General features: G+C 35.4%; 1 protein-coding gene across 7 annotated transcripts in view; it reads right to left on the bottom strand.

Moving 5' to 3' along the window:
- PPP3CB (protein phosphatase 3 catalytic subunit beta) overlaps positions 1–24,226 on the bottom strand; it is a 69,938-nt gene that overhangs the window by 30,231 nt on the left and 15,481 nt on the right. For 3 of the 7 annotated variants that reach the window (XM_035897301.1, XM_009642006.2, XM_035897304.1), the window contains exons 4-13: positions 23,462–23,573; positions 22,419–22,564; positions 17,160–17,299; positions 16,985–17,062; positions 16,792–16,886; positions 15,122–15,247; positions 13,028–13,105; positions 8,387–8,471; positions 7,406–7,503; positions 1,655–1,684 (exon numbers count right to left, since the gene is read on the bottom strand). In XM_035897301.1, coding sequence (XP_035753194.1) covers positions 1,655–1,684; positions 7,406–7,503; positions 8,387–8,471; positions 13,028–13,105; positions 15,122–15,247; positions 16,792–16,886; positions 16,985–17,062; positions 17,160–17,299; positions 22,419–22,564; positions 23,462–23,573 — 988 coding nt within the window. The remainder of the gene's footprint in view (positions 1–1,654; positions 1,685–7,405; positions 7,504–8,386; positions 8,472–13,027; positions 13,106–15,121; positions 15,248–16,791; positions 16,887–16,984; positions 17,063–17,159; positions 17,300–22,418; positions 22,565–23,461; positions 23,574–24,226) is intronic. The other 4 variants (XM_035897302.1, XM_035897303.1, XM_009642007.2 and 1 more) reach the window with 3 other exon arrangements.

Genomic DNA, 24,226 nt, shown 5'->3' with positions numbered 1-24,226 from the left:
ATATGTCAGTAATGGAAACATAAGTTGAAAGCACATACTTTTTCTAACAAATGATGTTTAAAAACAGGTAAGAAATCAGCCAAAGAAACTTATGGCTCTGCATCTGTATTAGTAAAAGCTTCTCTAACCTGCTTTCCTGAAATGTGCAATGGCAATTGTGATTTCAGTTTGTAACAAAAAGAACAAAGTATGGCAAATATTCTGCACGTAGGAATCAAGGGGTTTAAGCCCACTTGATTGCTTCTGCGTGTCCCTGGCGTGGCCAGCTATCAACACCAGCTGCCTTTGCTGCCTGGGGCGTCAGGCTTATCTTAACATCCCCCTTCTCTTGGGTGGAATGTCAGTAAGATCTAAGCAGCGCAGCAAGGGCAGTGGAGGCAAAGCAGCAGAGGGTTACAAAAGTAATAGTAGATTTACATCCTGCACACGCATCGACGGCCCGATCCCGCAGTTTCCATGCAGGCCAAACTGTGGGATGTGGTTCATGTTCTGTGCTAATCATGTGGGTGATGGAAACGGACACAACCACAAGTTAGCACCGTGGTTAAACAATGGTATCATTTAAATACAAATGTATTTAAAGTAAGTACAGAAAATAGGTATTATTCCGCTACTGATCATTTTAATGAATGAGGTCTGTAGCTGAATTTAGACTTGAAAATGGTTGACCACATAGTAAGACTGCAGTCTTTGGGATGAAATAATTCTTTGGAGATTTAAGTACAGCTTTCCACTCACAACAACGGGACCTCTTGCACGTGTGTGTGAGAACAGAATATGGCACTTGTTTATATTTTTGGAGATCTGACTTCCTTAATTAAAAAACAAAGAATACAGTCGTTAAATGGTGCTTTGCGACCAAATCTGAAAAACCCCAAAGGCAGCGCTCTCGGCTGCTATGCTGCTTGTCATTCACTTCATCGAATATTGAGCAAGAGGAAATTAAAGTATCTCTGAAAAGGCAACGGTCTGATGTTGAATACTCTGAACACCAAATAATTTGATGGCATTTTGCTCAATACCACTAGAAAAGGACGTATATACAACTTATTTAGCACAGAAGCACTGATAATCCATGGAATTTAAATATGCCTCGTACTGGCAGGATGGTGTATATACTGGAAATAAATTTGGTCAACAAATTATGCTCAGCATCTACTGAAAAAACATCACATTTATACGTCTTGCGCTACCAGATGTGTTACGGAAAGTTTTAAAAAAATATGTTCAAAGCCATTAAAATAGATTTTATGAGAAAAGGCATGCATCAACAACCCACCTTCCACATATAACCCCCCCGCAACCAAACAAAACCTTGCAGTTGAATGCAGAAAAACCCCACTAAACACTACCACTTTTAAGGACTTCAAGACAACACCACGTATCACAACATGCTATTATACAAAAACCTACTGCATATTTTGTAAAAACAAACAAAAAAAAGACCAAAAACCCCCAAGAATTTCCCTAAAATATTAAAGATAATCATCATCCTAAAGCCAGAAATGAATGCTACATGTAAAAGGGATGAATCAATGCAGTTGATTCATCTCTGCTTGTGCACGTCGAAAGTAAAACACACCCACACAGAGTACTTTTGAATTCCCTCCCAGACACCACAGATCTCTGCCAAGGGCAAAGACTCTGATCATACCTTTTTCAGCCTCAATTGCCTCTACAGTGGCTGTACAGAAGTGAGCAGATGCATGCAAAATGAATGAGAAAGATGAAGAGTGTAATATCGCATAGCAGAAAAGGCAATGATCAATTTAATATAGTATGCTACGCCAGATTAGATTACAATTAGTTAAAATGATCATTAAGGTTTTGGGGGGTTGTTTTTAAGTGAAAATTCTCCTAAATTTTAACTAATACAATTTATCAACTAAAAATATATCAAACCAACGCTAATTAACTCATGTTAACTGCACATTTCTGTAAGTTTGTTTTGGTTTGGTTTGGGTTTTTTTTAAGACAGCAACAGAAAATTCCACCTGATGTTAAAGTTGTGGTATGGTTTAAGAAAAAAACTAAAAAACTGTTTGAGACTATTTCTGAAGATTAAAATGCATTAGTGAGCTTCATTAAATTACGAAAGGATGCTATAAAAATAACACTAACAGTGTTCTAATAATAATAACAACTTATTTTTCTCTTTATGTTTAGCTCCCTGAAGTTTAACTAGTACTTCAATTTCTCACTGTATTTTAAGCTAAAATGGGTATCTCTGAGAACTGAACTCTGAAATTTAAACCATAAAAGACAAATCTAGCAAGTCATTTACAGTTAAATTGTTTAGTTGAATCAACAACAAAGTCAACAGCAGGAAGAGGCCTGGATTTAACATAGTCTTGGTGGGTGACTTCATGTGAATACGAGAAAAAATTTAGCTTACTAGTTGGTTTTTGAACTAAGTAACCATGTCATCTGCTGTAATTTCTTAGCTGTCAGATCCTTCCCAATTGTTTTAGCTCTAGAAGTCAAAGCTTTAACATAAGGTTATCAGGATATCAAAATCAAAATAACCTATTAGGGCAGACTTGCTAAAGAAACCACTTTGTAACTACGACCCAAGCAGCAGCTAAGTTTCAATAACGGTAACAACTTTTTACCTCCCCTACTATGTGCCATAATTCTAATACCATAATTTCAGAAATATTAACGACAAATAGCATAGACAGTGGTAAGCCTACTTGTGTAGTTCGTGATACATATTGTTAACAACAAAAATCAAAAAAGGGTATGCTGGAGAAACTAACTACATAAGAAAATACGGTATTAGATCAGAATAGAATTCTCTAAAGTCAATTCAGTTTATTACTTCTCATTTCCTATCCCACAAAAAGCAGACATGACATTTCAATTGCCTACACTATGCCTACACTATGTTGTTACGTATCAGTTGCCTACACTATGCCTTAACCTCACTGTGGCATAAAATTATAATTTCCACTGAGATAACCTAAAAATATAAATAAAATTAGATACTTGCATTAATTGCTACTAAAACAATGTGGTAATGCAGCATTTTCCCTTTTACATACTGCACATTCCACGGTACCAAAAATACCAAAAAATCCTGCACTTAAATCTACTGAGACAAGGGCAATCCCAGAATTAAATCAAAAATCCACTTGAATGGATGCTTATTTATGTTTATGTTAAGGGAAAGAAACTTTCTCATATTGTAAAAATAAACCAGTTTAAGAATTATTTTAGAAAGTCACCAAATACATACTTTCATACTATAACCAATTTGCCATACAAATACAAAACTATATTAAAAAACCACCTCTTTTCCACCATTTCCTGTTACCTGTGAAGTCTTTGTTTTCAATCTTTTCCTGAAAAGATCATGAATACTGATTTATCTCTGTAAATTATGTAGCTTGGTCATAAATACAAGTTTCAAAATTTACTCCTAGTTCATTCTACTTGCAGTACTATTATTCCAAAAAGATCTTGGAATATACATCACAGTTAAGGAAAAGATAATTTTCAACATGACATAAAAGAACAAACTGACTGGAAAATACAAGCACTTAAAAAACCACACTGTAGAGACTCAATTTGGAAAAGAATTTTGTTGGATTCTCTTTTGCAGGTACATCTAAATTAAAGCTATATTCTTTGTAAACTCCGATAAACTTCAAATAAATACTGTATCATCCTAACATAACAGGTAATCCTGAAGTCTTTGCTCAGAAAATTCTCAACTTGAGCGCAAATTTTAAGCAACAGGGTTCAATGGCATTTCCATCCTCAATTCCAACCTAACCCCTGCTTTACTTAGGGGGCGGATCTGATACAAAATCCTTGCCAATTTTCAACAAAAAGCCAAAAAACTATCTTCCTGCCCTTCCCACTAATAGCAAGGGCAGCAATGAAAGATAAGAAGTATTTGGCGAGTTCAACTGATTCCCATGGACATACTTACAATTTTTAATTTAGGCTTGTGTTTGGTGTGTTGCTGAATAAGGCTTCAGGTGTTTGGTTTTTTTTTTTAACAGATGTTGACTCAATTTGGAAAATAATTTTGTTGGATTCAGTTCACAGAATATTCAGTTGACACAGTAAGTCACTAGGAAATGCCACTTTAAAGAACAGTACTTAATAGGGTCAGTCTTTAACATTTCAGCTACTATAATGCAAGCAACGTAAATAATAAACCCCATAAATCTACATTTAAAAAAATTTAGAAACGTACAAAGGCCACGATTTCCCAAAGTCTATTTTTATCCTAGTACATTAAAGCTACCTAAAAATAACCTATGATTCGTTTTTCAAAAATATATCCATATATTTCTGGGGGGAACAAAATCATATATTGACTTCCTCCATTGGATGTAGTTTTGCACTTTTTTCCCCAAAATTATCATTTTTAACTGACTTGTCTTTGTTTAACCCTTTCACTACAGTTAGAATCTCTATTTCACCCTCAGACTGCTCTGTTCTGCGGTCAGAATCTGTTCAAGCACTGCCCATAACGCATTTGCGTTATACTGACTGAGGCGTTTGGTGCCCTACTCTGCATTATGTCAATGCCAACAGGCGTCTCCCCTCCGAGAACGGCTGGTATCTCACAAAAGACAGCAGGTATGGCTAAACAAATTCCTGAAAGAGTAGTGGTATTTGCTAAGAACTAGTATGGGATAGGTTACTGACATTAAGAATTATAATAGGCATATATGCAAAAATTGCATATGCATTGCATTAATGGTGACTTACATATATATGGCTATATATATACTTGGCCTGATAAAAAAATTTCAGCCCAGCTCTCTAGAGAAGTGTAGATATACGCTCCAATTTCTTCTAGCTTTCAAAGCTTCTTACAGATTAAATAGCAAACAGCACAACTAGACCTTTTCTCAACGCGCCATGGAAAAACGAGCACTTGTAAGGCTGAAACCTGGAAAACCCATGACATATTGGTCAATTTTGTGAATTTTCAAGCAAGCGAAAGAATAGAATAAAAAAAACCTCCTAACTCCTACAATTAATATTATTTTGTTTTCTCAAATCTAGACTAGTATATTGATCAACATAGTACAATACACTTCAAAAAGTAATTAAATATTTGTAGTAGGAAATCCTACTATACTACCAGTGACCATATTTTTGCCAAGATATGAATTCACTGATACTATGATTGTTTAGAAAAGTGTCAATTAGTGAAGTTTTATTTTATTTTTGGTTTACTTCTAGCTTCACAATTGAGCGTAATAATTTGAAAACCTCTACAAGGCCAGGTTGGACCGGGCTCTGAGCAACCTGATCTAGTTAGTGGTGTCCCTGCTCACTGTAGGGGGGTTGGGCTAGATGACCTCTAGGGGTCCCTTCCAACCCAAAACATTCTATGATTCTATGATACTTTTTTAAGAATGAATCAATAAAATTCTTATCAGTAAAAAGGAGTTACTGCAATTTAAGGAGGACTAACAGTTGGCATGAGTTATTTTGAACATCAGCATGACTGAAACAAATGAGGTAAATTAATGTAGTGCATCAAGGAATATTGCCATCAAAAGTTCTAGTCAAGAAAAAAAACACACCCACAAAAATCCAAAACGCATTTTCAATACTCTCCAAATGTCTCACATTTTTGGTAATGGTAGAAAGTCATATGTTTGTTTTATGTTAAAAAAATTTTCTAGTCAGTTTGATCCTCTCTGATATTTATAATGCAACATGGATAAAAATCTGTTAAATGAGTGAGAGGAATGCAGACTCATTTTTTTAAGCATAATAAAGTATCTTATTAAACAATGAAAATTAGAACTAGAACATATGCTTTTGGAATAGTAGGATGGATTAAGAAACATACACCATTTCTTGTTATAGACATTCACAAAACAATCACATACATACACTGGACATATAAACTTACTTGTAGACATTATATGTCCACTGAAAAATGACTGAAAATGTGACATTCATGTTTCAAAGCTATTAAAAAGCAGCTTTGATAGTTTAATAGAAAATGTGGTGAAAGGCTTTAAAAAAAATACAAAGAAAATTTAAAAAATTCAAATAAGCAGCCTAAATCACAAAACGAGAAAAGCAGCTACTCTTGGAAAACAGATTGTGTAAAAAGTGGTATTCATATATCACAATCTTTCAATAGTTATAAAATTCAGTGGTCCCATATGACAGCTTTATACTTTCTGAAGATGGCCAATAAAAAGTCTTTGAATAGTTTACGTTAAGAGTGCTGCTGATATGAAGTCCAGTTTCAGACTGGTATATTTTAATTATCCACCATTTTGAACAGAAACCTGGACTTCATTCTTTTAATACATTTGGTACAACCTCGTAGCATTCTCCCTAAGCCTAGTTAATCATTTATGGGCCTTGTGAAAAATATGATCCAATGATTCAACAAACTAAAAAAAGAAGAAAAACCTTTTACAAAATATTCAATGAGCCAGATTACAGGTATATTTTGTATAGAGTTCTTTTTATTTTCATGCAAAAAAAATATATGCACACTTAATAACACCCTTTTATTTTGATTTATTTACAAGTTTTAAATTCAATCCCTTTATTCTCAACTGATTTTATAACAATTACTGAATATTTTTCAAGTACATTATTGTTCAAAATGCACAGACAATGTGCAGCAGCAAATGCAGCAAACCTCAAAAACAAGGTGCTACAACATTGCTTCTACATCAAGAGACAGACAAGTGTCTGGGATAGTGGTTTAATTTTAACACTTATACAGACATACATCTATACCTAGAGAGAGACAGACAGATCTAAGAAAGCAGCTACATCTGCAGAGGAAGGAAACAGCATGTTACAAGGACAATTCAGGGAGGTCAATTATACATAGAACATTTGACAAACAACATAGAGAACAAACTTTGGCATTGATTACCAGGGTACAAAACGTAGCACATTTCAATCTATCAATGGAGCGGAATATGGAACTCTGCAGCCTGGAGCTGTTTGTTAATACCAATATCAACAAGTATTTGACGCTGTCAACTCAAATACTAACATCTATAATAAAACCATTTTAACGGAAAGCAGACAAGTAACGATGCAAAATTACATTGCCATTTTTGTATCTGTAATGATCAAATGCCTCAGTACCAGATCTATAAGGGCACCCCACTTCAGGCATCTGTGCCACCTGAAAAATTGTAAACTAAGGGAAGTTCAAGGTCTGAAAAATTTGGCCTGACACCACTGAACTCATTTGCTTTTAGTTTTATACCCTGGTTAAGTATCCATTTCACATTGCCTGATTAACACATAACACTATGCTTGTATCAGCCGCTAAGACAAGAACTGAAAAGCATAAGAAATTCCCTGCATGCATTATGTGTAGTGTTAGCAAAAGAGTGAGATGTGCCCCAGTCCATCTGAGGCACAGCAAGTTGCATAACATCATTACCACTTTGCAGGGTCTGTCGTCCTCCAGCCAACACTCCACTAGGTAACATTCCAGTGGGAGTCAAACCCTTGAGTGTCAGCACACTTTCACTCTCCTCCCTGGTGTGAGAAAAAAACAGTAACAAAACCTTAAATATCCACTCATGAAAACTAGCACTGAAGTAAAATAAGGGATGGGGAGAGCCTATTTTTGCTGTGTTTTATGCATGTCAAGACAGAATGTGAATTCAAATTCAAACAACAAACAGGAAAATATTTCTATTCCGTACCAGTCTTTCCTCTGCCTAGGAGTTAAAAACACTGATTACTTCTGAACCAAATCCTGAGCAATTATTCACATGCAGGCTCACTAGCTTTGAAATTAGCAATGACTGCCTCATGAGGTACTGAATATATCTCAGTACCATAACACAATCACAACTTTGTTTGAAGTGTCTCTGCTTCAGGAAATACCAACTTTAAAAAATTATCCCTATTTGAACAATCATGGTTGAGGAAAACTATACATATTGGGTAAATGTGATCGTGAAATCTCTAGATCTGGACAGGTACAAGAAAACTGTATTTTTTAAAAGCTGAAAAGAAACAAACAAAAACCTGAAACAAAAACCCCGTAGTCTTCAACTTTCTGATATGCCAGAAATTTTCTGAGCCAGCCCTGATCTGCTCCATTACAGCCCTGATTTCAATCTCTCTATTTTGGCATTGTCTTTCCAACACTCATAATGAATGGCCGGACAAATAACTTGTAAACTAAACATCATGTTCTCTAATTTCTTGAAATACGTCTCAAAAATAACTTTAAAACATTCTTTAATCAAACATACCAACATCAATGAGGTGCATCAATATGCCAAACAAGATTCTGATGCATAAAATGATCTCCCTGAAAAATGTCTGGCATCCATTATCCTGGAACAGAGATGTTTTCCTAATATAGATAATAAGAGAGGTTTTAGGAATGCAGAATTCATGCAAGTACCTGAGAACAGAGAAGACTCTTGCCATCTTGCCAATTGCACGAATTTTGTTTCTGATTATTTCTTTCCGTGCGGCAGCTGTACCTACTTTCAATGGAATAAGAGAGAGTCTCAAGTTCATGAGTATTTACAGGGTCACCATTTTAAAGTGCATCAAATTCAACACAACTTTTTAAGTTCAGTACTCTTCACAGGAGGCCAGTAGCCAAATGCTTAAGGGCAAAAAGTTGTAAAATCATGGCTTCAGAATGCCATCAAAACCACCATCACCTCTGTGTCCACAAAACACACACAAAAAAATCTAGGATGTTCACAGCGATTTCCTAAAGCTAGCAAGCATCTAAATTACCGCCACCACAGTGCAGTAATTATCATAACTCATTTGCCTAAATTTTACACTTAAAATTCTTCACTGACATCGGTATATATCAAGATGTAGGCATGCAGCCCAATATAGAAGCCAAAGAGAGATTAAAGGCACAAAAAATAAAGATTTGCTGCTAATTCTTACACAGCTGTCCAACAGAAAACAGTAGTTTGTTTGCTTGTTTTCATGTCAACTCCCCAAAACACCCCGCCAACAAAAAACCCCAGAAAATAAAATGCCAAAAAAGAATTGCGGTGTCACCTCCCTTACCACCCAAGTCTATGTTCTGTATCATCTTAGGTTTGCATCATTTGCAGAAATTACAACTACCAAAGATCTGGAGTAAATACTGCATATTCCACAGAGCAGAGAGATACCGTTTGACAGATGAAAGTGAAGACAGAACTTTGAAAGGAGGCTTGCGATTGGGAAGGAGATGAGCCTTTGCCTGCCTTGACATTATAAAAACAGAAGCTGCTTTCTCCGACACTAGGTGTTGCTGGTTTGTTTCAATGTATAAAAGTCATCCTTGCCCTCATCCTCCTTTCCTTTTGCCGACTCCTCAATTCCACTGAAACAGTACAGTAGATGAGGAGATACCAAAACTAAAATCCTTACTTTTCCTCAGCCTTTGGGGAAGGAGAGTATTAATCACACCATGAGCAACTCATACTTTGAATTCAACCACTGGGGACCAAAAGTGAACAAACTCAGACAGCTCTGTTAGGTATTCCAGATCTTCCATATATCATTGTTCTTCAACCCTGGGAGAAAGGTACTCTTTATTATAAAGATGCCAAACTAATTTGCAAGAATGTAGAAGAGAGGATCACAGAAGCGGGCAGAGGAAAGCTGCATATCCACAAACTTGTCTACTCGCATTCCAAAGAGACAGCCATGGAAGAAGCCTTTTCTCAGCCCTGCTCACTCGTATTTAGCTTCCACATGAGAGTACATACACTCTAGCACAACAGAGTCACCCTTTTCAGACTACGGCTGCACGAACGCACGGCCTTCTGTTGCACGAGAGTGGGTAGACTTCCCACCCAAACACCAAAGCGAGTAAAATACAAAAGGTAAGGCATATAGGGGCAAACAACAACAAAATCACACAAGAAGGAAAATGCATAGTAGCGACAAAGAAAAAAGGGAGCAAGAGACAACCTTTGCATGAACACAACGGAAGAATCTCAGGGTATGACAAACATCTGCCAATCCATTTAAACGAAATGAAAATGCCAGGAACTACTGAGTAAAGATTTTTAGACAAAGGAACAACTTTAATGAACTGCAGACACCAAATTAAAAAAACCAAAACCAGAAGGTTCATGAAAAACTTTGAATAGGATAGGCTGAAGCATTCATGTTTTACTGAAAATAATTTTTTTAAATGTTAACTTTTAATTTTTAAAATTCTCCAAGTTTTTACTTTCTCTCTTTGAACACTGCTAAATAACAGCTGGAGGATCTACAATGAGAAGGGGGATCTTTCAGAGTTTTTGAAAAGGCTAGGGCTAAATGATGGACCATCAATCTTTTCTACAAGTCCCTCAATTTTTGTCCTACCTACACCTAACAGAGGGCTACACTGCTGCAGAGCTGTAACACACAGGCTGAAACATTTCAGGCAGCGCTAGTGCCTGTATCTCAGCTCTGGAAGGTTCCTGTTCCTTAAAAGGAGAAAGGTTGGCTTTGAGTAGCTTTTGTGTTTGTTTGGTTTTTAGTTTTTATTTTAACATGATCTTTCATTGCCCCAGCCCTCCAGAAGCAACACAGCGAAGCCAAAAGGCCAAACGTACTACTCCATGCTGCAGCACTGCGCTGATGTGGCCACAGAATCCTGGTTAGTTCAGAGAAGAGATGGTACAGTGGCACCTGCTTGCAGAAGAACGTCTTGATTACACCCTAAATTAGAGGTCATATGACAAAGAATTCTTCCATTCTCCAGTCCCAGCGACTGCACAAGAAACAAATTCTGAAACACTCATACTACTATGTTCCAAAGAATTCACATAACCTTTGGAAACACCTGTATAATCTAATGCATTCCCAAGTATTAGAAATATTCTCTGGAAGTGACAACTTTATATGGAGAGTAAATTGATTATTGGGTAAGTAATGGTCAGTAGAATTATTCTGCACAGAATTATCTACCCTGGAATTTCCAAAAAACAGATGATAGATCATGAAATTTAAGTTAGTAGGCTTCTTTTTACATTTTGTATCCAGCCATCTTCAAAACTGCACGTACAATCAAAAAGTACCTTTTTGACATCTCAGTTGAAGGCAACTAAAAGTACAATACAAACCAGGTTTTGGAACATTGTATAAACACATTCCATGCACAATCTTAAAAAAAGCTCACAATAAAATTATTAAAGAGCAAGACAGACAACTGAACGCTCCCTACACATGCAGGACCAAAGATAAAATTTTAGAAATAGGTAAAAGAATGAAATTCTACAGAAAAGAAAAGGAATGGAAGAAAGGAGGAAAAAAATTCATGCACAGAAAGACAGATGTCTTGGAATATGACTTCCGATAACAAAATACACAAGCCTTTATAAACATCCCATTAAAACGGGTAATAATAATAAAATGCTATATATGTCTCTCAATGGAAAGGTATTTTCTGCATTAATACTTATACTGCCAGATTCTATGAAGTCATATTTCAAAACATTCCTACTCTGTCTGGTCTGTACCTTTTTTATTGCCATATATGAGTCGCTCTTCAGATGGAGAGTCCAGAAAAAAAGGAAGTGAACGATGGAGAAAAAGGTGAGTGAGACAAATAAAATAAAGATATTTAAATTGGCAGTGGTAATAAAGAAGGAATGGAGAAGAAATGTGAAAAAATAAAATGGAAAACTGCAACACTTAAAAATGCATTCATTGAACAAGAAGTGGACTTGTTGAGTGTATTTTAAAACTTGACGATAAACAAGTGAAAGCTTGAAAGTCAACAGTTAAAAAAAAAATCCATTCACATAGAAAGATAAAGCATAGACAGCACCTAGGTGGCATTAAGAGATGCATCAAGCAAAGAAATTGTTAAAGGAGACAGAAGAATAAAATTATTCAAATTAAGAAACTGCAACTATTGTACTAAAGACAGGGCAGAGGCAATAAACTGATGACTGCACTTATGCTGGACAACATAAATCCTAACATCTCAGAATACCACCAAACCCTACCTTGCAAATGCTTGGTGTAGTTGTTTTATGCTCAATTTAGTAGCACTACTTGAATAAAAAACATAAATTAACTGTTTGCAGGATCAGATTTGAGACTTTTCACATTCCTGGCAACAATCTAAATGGCTGCAAAGTTCAAGTGGCTCATAACCAATGCATTCCAATCTAAAACATACAGCTGCTTGGCACAACACTATTCTGCTACTGAATTTGATGACCGTAGTTATCAAACATTAAGAATGGGGTCATGTCTCTTAATATCTTTATAAATGATCTTTAGCGTTCCTCAAAAGGCTGCTGAAACTTTCCTTCCTCCTCCCCCATCATCAAACAATCCACCAAATCAGTTCTGTTATTGGATAAAAATCAAGCAAGTCTGAGAAACTTTTAGGAGTGACATTAAGCACTATGGTAAAAAACCCAACAAAACAAAGTGTGATATGCTAGGTCTTCATGCTAATGTTGCTTCTTAATCATCACGCTACAAAAATCTCCTTAAAGTCTACTGTATCATTGTTTACAAGACAGAAAGATGTTATAATTCATTACATAAATATATACTATACAATGTACATATAAAAGTTCTAACTTTTATGCTTTAAACTCAAAACACTAAGACTTAAAACTTGTATTTCATACTTTCCCTTTAGTACTTTGCCATAAGAAATATTATATCTGACTTTCACCTATATCCACTCTTTATTGAAGAGTAATCATTAGGAAATTTAAGATCTTATAATAATTTTATTGTAAATAATAGCAAAGTAAGTTTAGTATGTTTCAAATTTAAAGTGCCAAGACATTAAGAGAATTTTCCATTAAAATTCATTCAGTTTTAAATAGAAATCAGATATGAATATTTGCAAAGGATACCATCACTTCTTCTTGATCACAAACACAAAAACACAACTCCCTTCTCTGCCTCCCCCCTCCCCCCGCCCCCCCGGTGTCATTATCTAAAGAAAAATTTGAAAGCAATTTTCTTCAAATTCCAGGTAACATTACACCAGTCTAAGTTAACTACTGTTTCGCAAGTCATTACCATTAAAAAGATTTATATATCTTAAAGTAACCCCTACCGTCAAATTGATCTTCTCCCTCTGTCATCAGTTCATCATCAGAGCAAATGCTCAAAACATTCACCAACATTTCTGTTACTGTATAGGAAAAAATAAATCTTAATACAATCCCTGTAGAATTTAAAATTTTTCCACACACACAAGATACAACTAGTCACCAGCAACTATAGTGAATGAACTTCCCACATCATAGCCACTGCTCAATAATCTGGTTTCAAAAATATGTGCTTTTCTTGATGTGCACTGTCACAGAATCCTAAAAGCTCAGAAAAATAAGCAGTTAAAAATTATACACCCTAACAATCAAAGAACATAGCAAAGCTTTCTCTTCTATCTTACAAGGAGTTCTTTTAGATAAAAATTCTCCTCTTGCATGCTAGTGTTTCTACATTAGGGTAAGTACTTGAACTAGATTTTATGCAAAATTAACTTAAATATGAAAACATTTTGACTGCTCAAGTTTAGGTTTAAAATGAGAAAGCTGTTCCATTCCTGGCACCTGAAGGCATGTAGCAGAAACACCAAGGCAGAAAAATATTATTATATAAATATGGTGCAAACTACATGTCTTTTCAAAAGCCCCTTAAAAATATCGACATATTGGATACACAAACTTGTCTCAAAAAGCTTCTATTTTCTTTCTCCAGGAACCTCCCTGTTCTGCCACTCAACTTTTCCCAAGTATATATCAGACTCTTTCTTAAAACAGTCAAATTTCTCCTCCCCCTAGAGTGTTCAGAAACTTATTCCAGAAGTTTAGTCAGATGGTTAAAAACGCTATAAATTGCTGTCAACTAATTCATACAATCCCTGTGTTATCTGCTATGGTATTCTTCTCCATTCTTGGAAAAGAGTTACTCTCTCCTTTAACGAAAAAAAATAAACAAGTTATACTGATTTTGATCTGTTCAACACAGATCAGACAATATCGATACTGTATCTTTCACCAAAAATGGAAGCATGTATTTGTCCAAAGGCAAGACAAACTACAAGGGCCACGATTCCAGCAATCTTAAGTATATAATGGGTCAATGAGCAACTTATTTAACAGTACTTGGGTGTCTCACTACCAGCATCATAACAAAAGCAAACCAAACTGTATTAACCTTTTGCTGTTGAAAATGTTATCTACTGCATCATCAGGTAAGAGAGATATAAACAAAAAATCTCCTTTCAAATGTCAGGTCCCTTTGTTTAAAAAAAAAAAAAAAATGTTGAGTGGGTTAACCACACTTTTTAGTGTCCACATCATTTACGTTTAACTACTCGCTAAAGACAATATAAACAAATCTAGAATCCTAGGTTTATATGACTAAATATATCATCTCAAGAATACTTTTCAAAGAAATTTAAAGAGCTTTTCAGACCTGTTTTACAAAAAGAGCAGTTCTTGTCACGGAAGGATTTTAAACAGGCTCATTGCTTTTTAACTGAAAACTACTTGGAGCCCCAGTGTCCTAAATTCAGAGTTATCAGCTCGGGGCGGGGGGGGGCAGAAAAAAAGAGGATCTGTGCTAAATTATCTTTTTACAAGAAAAATTATAACTGAAAAAGTTGTCCTTAATGAAGGTCAATTTGTTATAACCACATAGAAAAGTTAAAATTTTACATTAACATCTCAATATAGTTTATACATATAATTATACAATATTAATAATCTATATAACCTAGTATTTTGTAGAATATGAATAATTTTCATATTGACTTCAGATGCGGTTCAGAGGTACTACTTAACAATGTAGGTTTACACCCTCAATGGAAATTACTATTTCTGTTAACACCTCTGGTTTATTAGATGTAGTTTGAACTAACTTCACTAAAACTGGTGAAGAGAACAATCAAAACCTGTAGAACAAGTTGTATTTCAGTCTACCCTTTCTCAGAAATGGTTTTTTTCACACGCCAAAACCCCTCTCCAAATCAGTTTAACAACTTCACCAAATCTTCTACCTGATAAAGACAAATACAGATACCCAGTTTCATAAAAATGATGCAATTCATCTCCATTGGTAAATAAATTAAAAAAAAAAATCTTCCCAACATCAATCTGGGAGAAATAGGGAAGATATTAATTGATGTGTAACTTTTGCCTACCTTTTTCTCCAACAAATGGCAAAGACCATGTGAAAACATCCATAAAATTTGGTAGCCAGTAAGGATGAGGAGAACAATTGAACTGACGAATATTCATCACATTGTTTTCATATTTTAATACAGCAGCTAAAATAAAATTCAGACATTTTGAAAAGAATGTTTAAAGCTTGCGAGTACCACAAATGTAAAGTCATAGGTTTGTTTTAGCTCTGTTTTACACTATAGACAAAATAATCCCAGACGTACTCCATTCTCTTTCTTTCACAGGATTTACAGGACAGATTTCTCATGGAGAACTTTGGATTTTTATTGCACATATTGCAGTTTAAGGTACTGTTACATGTCAATAAAGTTCTTTGCTATCCTATTATAGGTCTATAACAAATGAAGATTTTAAAAGGTCCTGAAAAGGTATTAATTTCAGCAACTTTAACAAAATCCTAACTCACAACAGCAGTATATCCAGATTCAGGTTCTATTCTTCGTATGTGCCTTTCCACATTGTAAGCCTAGAGTAAACCCACAGAAATCTAAAAGATCAGGGAGAAGGGGAAGCACAGAGAAACAAAACAGAAAACCAGAAGCATTCTAAAGCTAAATAAGCATCGATTCCAGTTTTCCATACTTACGCTTGCATTACACTGGGAATAGCTAATGTGAAAAAGGCTTTTAAAAACACAATATCCACAGAGGTGGTGAAAAAATGTAAGAAGCCAGTTGAAGCTATTTGTATTTCTGCTTTACTTTACAATCAGTGCAGGTTAACAACACCTCCTTTTCCTCTATACAGTTAATCGCCTGGCATAAGTGGTATGGGTTGGGGGGGTGGTTGTTTGGAGGTGGGTGGGAGAAAAGGCTATGTATTTCATAGAAAAGAGGTACTGGTTTCAAAGGCAGACTGTTTGAATATTTGGAGATCATTCATTCACCACATACTTGAAATTCCATGCTTTAATGTCATACTTGAATTTCAGCAGGCTTTATTTTTCATTATTTGTTTCTGAACTTTGTTCTTATCTATGAATAATATTAATTCATAGCTAAGCTCTTCTCTGTAATTCTGACTTGTAAATCTTTCTCCACACTATTAAGCATGCTTCTCCTGTGCACCTTTGTCTTAAGCAGAGGATGGACAAAAATTAATTCCTTTTATTTTACAACTCCCTAATAACATTTCCAATGGTGATCAGTATTTAGATCCGTACTTGCTCTTTCTTGGTTTCCCCTACACAGACGTTACGGCCCTGTACCATCACAATTAGGCTCTCAGGTGCCATGATACATAGCACAAACTACCTTATGCACAGGCTGCCGATCAATGCTTCCTCCCTTCCTTACTTAGTTCACAAGCCAAAGACAATTGGAGCAGTGAAAACTCACAGCACAGAAAAGCTTTGCCTGACTGGAAAACACCAGGTGACACATTCGTAAGTACTAAATAGCAACAATTTTTACAAAGGACATGTTTGCCCACACTTGTGCTTCAAGGTGCTCTTATAGGAGATTGTCATTTATGTCAAGTGCTTTTCTTCATAACAGAACTTTTATTAATGGATTTTTTTTGTCCTTTAATTTCTTACCTGGCAAAAATTCGTTGATATTAGATGACATCTCTAGTAAGACATTTTTATTTTTAGTATTACATACAATTACTAATAACAAGTTCTTACCTTTATTATTGTAGACATCCAGGTAATTAGGTGCTGAAAAAATTGTTATTAATGATGGGAACCCTGTAGTTTGACTTTTCCTGTACATTCTATAACTGCAAAACCAAACAGATTATTTTACATCTTATGGCAATAAGCAATTAATTTTTATTTTACACTGTGAATAATTTCTTGAAGGACACAAAGTACTTACCCTGCATCTTGTGCTTCATGTGCTCTAATGATTGACAATAAATTATTATTTTGCAAAAACTCACAAACTGCTGGATAGCTGTGAAATGAAAACAACTATGAGTAAAAGAAATGATCTTAAAATATGCAGCAAGACTCAGCATTAAAACATCAAATAGATCATAGCACATTCTCACCTATAAAAGTATGAGCATCCTCTGACTGTATTGTGACTGAAATGCTCTTGTGAATTTTCATTTCCAAAATCTTCTGATGGGTCTGACCACAATAAGTCACACATTGGTCCAAATGCTGGAGGCTCCTTGAATCTATCTAACTGTTTGAGAAAAGGCAACAGCACAAAGACTCTTTGAACATGAAATCAGTACATTTTACACGTTTGTTAAACTAAATATCCATCAATACCAAGTGGTTTTAGAATAAATCCCAACCATATCAAAGGGAAGCAGTTTCTGTATATTTTTTCCTCTCCTCCTCATGAAATAAGGCAGAAGCATGCCAAAAGAACCAAACCTGTTAAGAGCAATAAGATTTATTAGTTGTAAAAAGAAGGGAGATAAATTCCAGACTGATGGATATGTGTCATACAAGGTCAAGTTACAGGCAAGGAACAAAATGGTCCTTTTTCATGCACATGCCATATCTACCAATCTGGAGACACTACCAGGAATTAGCAAAGAGAAACAGTACAGAAAACAGGAATGATAAAAGAAAAGCATGAATAAATAGCACTGACTAGAACAGACTAAATATATCATCAAAAACCCCCAAACCCCCATACCACCCAACCAAAAAAACCCCCTGAAACGCCCGTCTATACAGGCTTTATTTCTCAGCTATAGCCCTGGTGTAATGGGGCCATAAGCACTTTGGGAGACGACTTCTTTTCTCTAGATGCTTCTTTACAGATTTCCACTTGGAAACACCTGCTTTAGCAGCCTGCAACTTTCCTAATTACCACAGTGAAAAGGGGCAGAGGTAAGGAGGACAGCGCATTTGTTAATGTAAAAGGGAAATACCCTGCTTAAGTAATTAACAGTCAATCTTTCATGTCCCAGAAATGAAATTAGATATCCCAGATTCAATGTAAAGTTTGATCTTTATGTAGCTGGAGTTTGTTCACAAGATGATTTTATCCAAGAAATGTAGGAACAGTTCTTTGATGGACAGTGCATTTATCTCACTTTACCTCCCATACCAAAGAAGATGACTTTGATGGTACTAGAGAACACTTAACTCTTCAAGACAGGTTCGAAGGGAGGTTTGGTGAGCACCTGGTGAATTTGAGTCTAACGGTCCATAGGAATCCATTCAAATATGGAACCAGCAGTAGTGCCAAGCTCTCTCATGCCCTGGAAAATCAGAGCTCCCGAGGCTGCCACCTGTAACATAAGTGGAGAGGTCCAGATCTTTACAAATTCCTGCCAGATAATGGCAAGGCAGGTATTAACTGAAATTGTTGTTGGATTTTATTCAATATTAAAAATCCAGTGGTTTAACATTTCCCGCACTGGATAATAAACCCGGTATGGAATAAGTCTTCCAGATTGAAGAAGTCAGTCCATCAACTTCTGCAAGTACCTGAATTTCTGTAGATTAAACCATCAAGTTTCTAAACCTCCAGCAATAAATTTGGGTCCAGAAGCTAACAGAAGCTTTCACACAAGGAAGATTCAACCATTTGCCGATTGATGTTTCCTGCAATACAGAAGGCTGAAAGTCTAGCAAGCATTTCTAAGAAATTTTCTTGAGTTATTCTTCAAGGATCTTCCTTATGACTTTGGCCAAATGGATAGAGGCTTTATAAATAAAAAGTTTTGGTTGCCACAAGCAATGTACTTCTCTCCCAAACTACTTTCTCATAGCATTGGAACAGTAATGTAGCCATTTCTTGAAGTAAGAAGGTGAGTTTGTAAAAAATAAATATACTTACATAAACACCAAATCAATGCCTCCTTCACTAGACAGTCTACCAACTGGCATGGTTCTCAAGACATCTCAAAATTTAAGGAAATGTCACTGCAAGCTACTCAAGCCAGATTGCACGTATCAAATCAGAATAATCAATTTAAGGGTTTCTCTATGCATCAGGACAGCAAGAAAGTTAACAAAGGACATGAGTCAATTCAAAACACTTGTTACTGATTAACTACTTCTGAATACGTTGTGACTATGGCAAAACAGAATCTCAATACAAATTGGCTTAACATATTTCTAAATATGATTCAGGTAACTGAGAAAGACAATGTAATTCAAGAGTAAGAATCACTACACCTGGTGTTAAAACAGAAACAGGTAGTATATTTTTTAATACATACCATAAGATATTTAAATGTAAATTAATTTCTAGGTATTATGCAGTCAGTGCTACTAAACTGAAGTGCATCATACCTCCACATGGATGTTCAAATTCAGGAGTAGCAAAACCTTGGAGGTAGATTAAGGTATGGCAAATTAAAACTACTTTACTTTTGAGGCAGAAGACCTTCATACACTTGAAGATACAGACACCAGTTTTAATTAATCTGTCCTACTTTTCCTGAGAAATATCACACAGTAAAGCCTAAAACCAATGTGAAGGCTAGGGAAGATGAAATATACTACTAAAGAAAAGGAAATTTCAGCAGACCACAGAAAGGAAGCAAGGTATTATAAAGACAGATTCCCAGCAGTGCCCCCATGTATTTCAAGGCACTTTGCTTATGAAGCCTTAGTATCACCAAGAACTAAACAAAAGAATGGCCATCTGTTGTAAATGAGGAAGAAAATTCTCTGTCTCTCTCCTTTAATGTAACTGAAGTCCCCATAACCCTATAGGGACACTTCTCTCATTATAAATCACTAGGCTTAAAATCGCAATTCCCAGAATTTTGTTTCAGCAGAAGTCTTGGCACTGGAGATGAAATCAACTAAACAGCATCCCTAAGTTGACAGACATGTGTCTGAAAGAAACACTCTTTACCAACACAATCAGAACATTTGCACAAATGAAGTTCAGAGAATAAAAATCAGATTACTGCAAACTTCAAAACTTCCATCTTCCCAGAAATAAGAAGCACTTGCACCAATCCTTCTGGTTAAGCTTTACTGTCATAGCTACTATGATAGCTGTCCTATACTGGAAATAAGTTTATGCCAGCAGAAATAACAATTTAATTTCTGTAGTTTAATCACCTTCCTGAATGTCAATAATACTGACAAAAGACTTCATCCAGAAGAAATTGCATCTGCACAGAATTTTTCTTTTTTTCTTAGGTGATTCCTGCACTGTTTATAGAGCTGTGATTTCCCTTCTTACACCAGATGATTATACCTATACTCTTGCACAGAAGACCTCTCTTTAGTAAGATCTTTTGCTAATAAACCAGAAGGCTTGTAAGATTATACAATTGTCTCGACTGTTTACAGAAGTCATTTCACACACCACACTTGGACCACAAGTATACGTATTTTCCTAGATATAAAAAGAGCATTTCACATCAGCCATTTACTTTAAATAAATTTACAGTATCAGTGTATGCCAAGATCTAATGCAGCTATTGAAGCTGCTGCCAACCCATGAATAGTGCCTTTTCCAAGTTACCAGATGATTCTTTAAAAACCAAAAAAGGCCCAAAGAACTTTTCTAATAACACTGACTTACATTTATGAATGTGGTTTTCATCAGAAGCAATACATATTGCAGATTTTCATATATATATATATATATATAAACATAAAAGCTTGTATTTCATCCTAATGTAGCCTTGAGCGTTACAGAAGCATGTATGAAAGTACAGGCCACGATGACAGAATTACCTTTTAATTAAATTTACTTGACACTTTGAAACCTAATTAGCTGCAAGACTGAGACTAAAAGAAAAATGTATCACAATCATGACAGTGGTTTTCCAAAGTATTTTTCCAGACTATGTTTCCTTTACACTTTCCAAAAAGCTTTGACCATGTTTCATTTCATCTGTAATGTGAGAAGCATTAAGGCCTTGTCAGAATGGCACCGTTTAGTCACTTTGCTTTCTTACTTCTCTTTCTCTGCACAATGCATACAGATTTCTGTGCACATTAGTATTTGCTCCAAAAATGCAGTGTGCCTCAGTACATTTTCCCACTAACACCACTGAGCTCATAAATATGCTTCCTTTCTGTTTCTACCATTTTCTTCTGCTCTCACATCATTCTGCTTGGCAGTGCAATATCTGTAATGGAAATAAGCTGACATTCTAGCCTCTGAAATGGTCCAGTCAGTACGAAAAAAAATCTGGTGAATTCAGAAATGAGATTCAACTGGACAGCAGCCTATAAATCTGAGAAGAGGCAGAGGTAAAAAAGAAAAATGGAGCACAAGTAAAGGAGAAAATGCTAAGAAAATAAGAAATACAATAAATGAAGATAAAAGACAAAATGGGACATCAATATTTATATACTATAAAACCAAATTAGGAAAATACTTTTTCCTTCTCTCTGATACTGAGATCTTTTTTGAAATAGGCTCCCACATACCTTCTTCCATATGCGGATAAACAACTTTTTTTCTTCAATCCTTACCCATAATCCCAAAGTTTTCTTAGAACCACCTGTTAATATTTTAGGCCAAAATCAACTACACTTTAGCTGTTACTAATCATAACAGGAATGGTTTTGATTTCCAAATGCAGCAGTCAAGATGTCAGCTAAGTTAACTAAAGTAAAAAAGGAGTATGCAAAAAGAAAAGCAACTGAATTTGAAAATTCCCATCTGATACAATCTTCACCTGACATCAGCAGTCCATGCAAGTTGAAAATGAGTTATTAGAAACAATACCTCATGTCATCACAATCTTCTTCCCTTTAAATTGCACACCACAATTTACTGTTTCCATTCTATAATTTCTAAAACTTGTTTTCATTCTTCTTACTGATATACTCAGCATATTTAACACAGTGAGAAGCACTCCATAGCTGTTACTCAACTGCCTACCAAATTTGCCATTTAATAATCAAGAGAGTAACAAAAAAAGGTTTCAAAGAAATATAAGAGTAACTGAAATACGAAACAATTTTAGGGCTAGAATTAACTTCTACAAATTTTGTCCTGAAAGCCTTGAGAATGCCAGCTCTTACCTAGAAAGAAATACAAAGTGCTATTTCGATTGGATATGAAGCTCTTTACATGTGCAACCCGTCTCAGGAAACTATGTGGAGTTTTTATGGGGGTTTTTTGTGTGTGTTTTGTTACAGTCGCAGCTGTCCCAATGAGATCTACTAATGGAAAATGCACTAGATAATCCAAGAGTTTTTAATTATGACACTGCTTAGCCTACATTTCAGTTCCCGATTTACACTTCCAAGAGACAAGAACAGAAAAGAATATACTGACAATTTCACAAACAGGACTTTGTGTAGCATCATATAAATATCTCTATTTCCACTTATTTTCAAATACACAAAATACTCACTCTCCTAATGTCATCTAGTGTATTAATTTCTGGTGAAAGTCCACCATGAACACAAAGAAACTGTTGATTTAAAAGAGCAGCAAGAGGGAGACAATCAAAAGCTTCCATACAAGCATCGTAGACTCTCTCTGAGTACTTTATTTTACCTGCAGGAAAGAAAATATAAAACATTACAAAATCCATATCAAATGGAAGAAATAATTTAGTGGATCATAATTATAAGAGCAAACCTCAAACTGAATGCTTAAAAAAACCCCAAAGCAATGAATTTTATTGGGTTTAAACAAGTGTTTCCAAACACCACAACAAGAAGCACATTTCTAAGACATGCTCTCTTCCAGAACTAGAAACTTTTTTCATTTCTTCTTCTGTTATCTCAAGTGTGGAGAAACTGGTTTTTTTTTTAAAAAAAATCACAGAATTGCTTTGTGTTATACAATTATACAGCATACGTCAGTGTAAAACACTACTGAGAAGTTCGTGATTTCTCATTTACAGTGAAAAGCTAAGAACTGCTTATAGATTACATCACTTTTAACTACATCAAAGAGGGTGCTACCAGGGCAAATGATCCATTTATCACTGGATCAATACTTACACAGGCCTCCAAATGGAGGAACAGCTTGCTGACATCTCCGAAAGTGTTATCTTACTAGTAGAGTTGAAATCAATTCCCCAAATGAAAAAAAATTACTGAGCAGTAGGGTTTTCTTGCTAGCTTCACAATGCTACTCAGCAAGTTACTTTGCACTCCCAATTACAGCCAAGAGAGCAAAATAACCTTCCTCTCCCCAGGTTCTTAAAATCAGGATTGATACATCAAAATTTACTCCATAATGTATCTTTACAGACAGCAGTCTTCTACATAACTTGCACTCCAACGCCATGCTTAACTGCAAACAATTCTACAGAAGTCAATGGGGCCTCCAAATGTTTGCAAGACCTTAATTAAACTAACAGACAAACATCTCTCAAGCAAATTGACAGTCCAAACATCAGCAGGTTGGAAGTAAGCTAATTTTATGTTCTTAGACAGTACTTACATTCTTGCTTAAAGGTAAAATACTCTGTTAGGTGTCTGCATTCATGGTTGCCTCTCAAAAGAAATAACGTGCTTGGGTAGAGAATTTTCAGGACCCATAAGTACAGCACACACTGTTGAAAAACAAAGATATCCAGTAAAATACAGTAGTTTTTAAGAATTTTAAAAATTATTACTGAGAAACACTGAGTAAGAATATTAACAGCTTCAAAAGCAAGTACAGCTTAATGTGACATTTTAAAATACAGGACTACTTCCCCGAGTCCAGTTCTGGACAGGAGTTATGCAAATTGCTTATTACTTTTCTTAAGAACAGCTTCACAGAATGCTGAAAAAATATTTATATTTACTGGACACTCAATAATAAAATAAACTCAGCAGAATTATACTGCAGAACACTTTCATCTAGACAAATAATTTACGTGTTTGTGCCTAAAATCTGCTTTTATAATAGGATTCTAAACACTGGCATAAGAAGTAAAGCAGACATCTGTTAATAGAGATTGAAGACAAAAACCCCACAGAACAATTTACATTAAAGTCAGGTATATCATTTGGAGACCGTTTTTAAACTAAGAATGGACAGAGTAAACTTTTTTTTCCCCCAAACTGGGAAAGCTGGTTCAGTGTTCAAGCAGCAAACTCAAAAAATTATAGGAAGTTAAGTTTCCATATATCATTATTATTGCAACATCAGCAGTGAACAGAGTTGAGGGCAGAGCTACAGAACATGCACATTTTTTTCAGTTTAGGGCCTGTTACCACC

This window comes from Egretta garzetta, unplaced genomic scaffold (assembly GCF_000687185.1).
Source record: "Egretta garzetta isolate BGI_Z169 unplaced genomic scaffold, ASM68718v1 scaffold56, whole genome shotgun sequence".
In the NCBI taxonomy this organism is placed as follows: Eukaryota; Metazoa; Chordata; class Aves; order Pelecaniformes; family Ardeidae; genus Egretta; species Egretta garzetta.
Note: the sequence above shows the minus strand (reverse complement) of the source record. Positions and strands in the feature narration are given on the sequence as shown.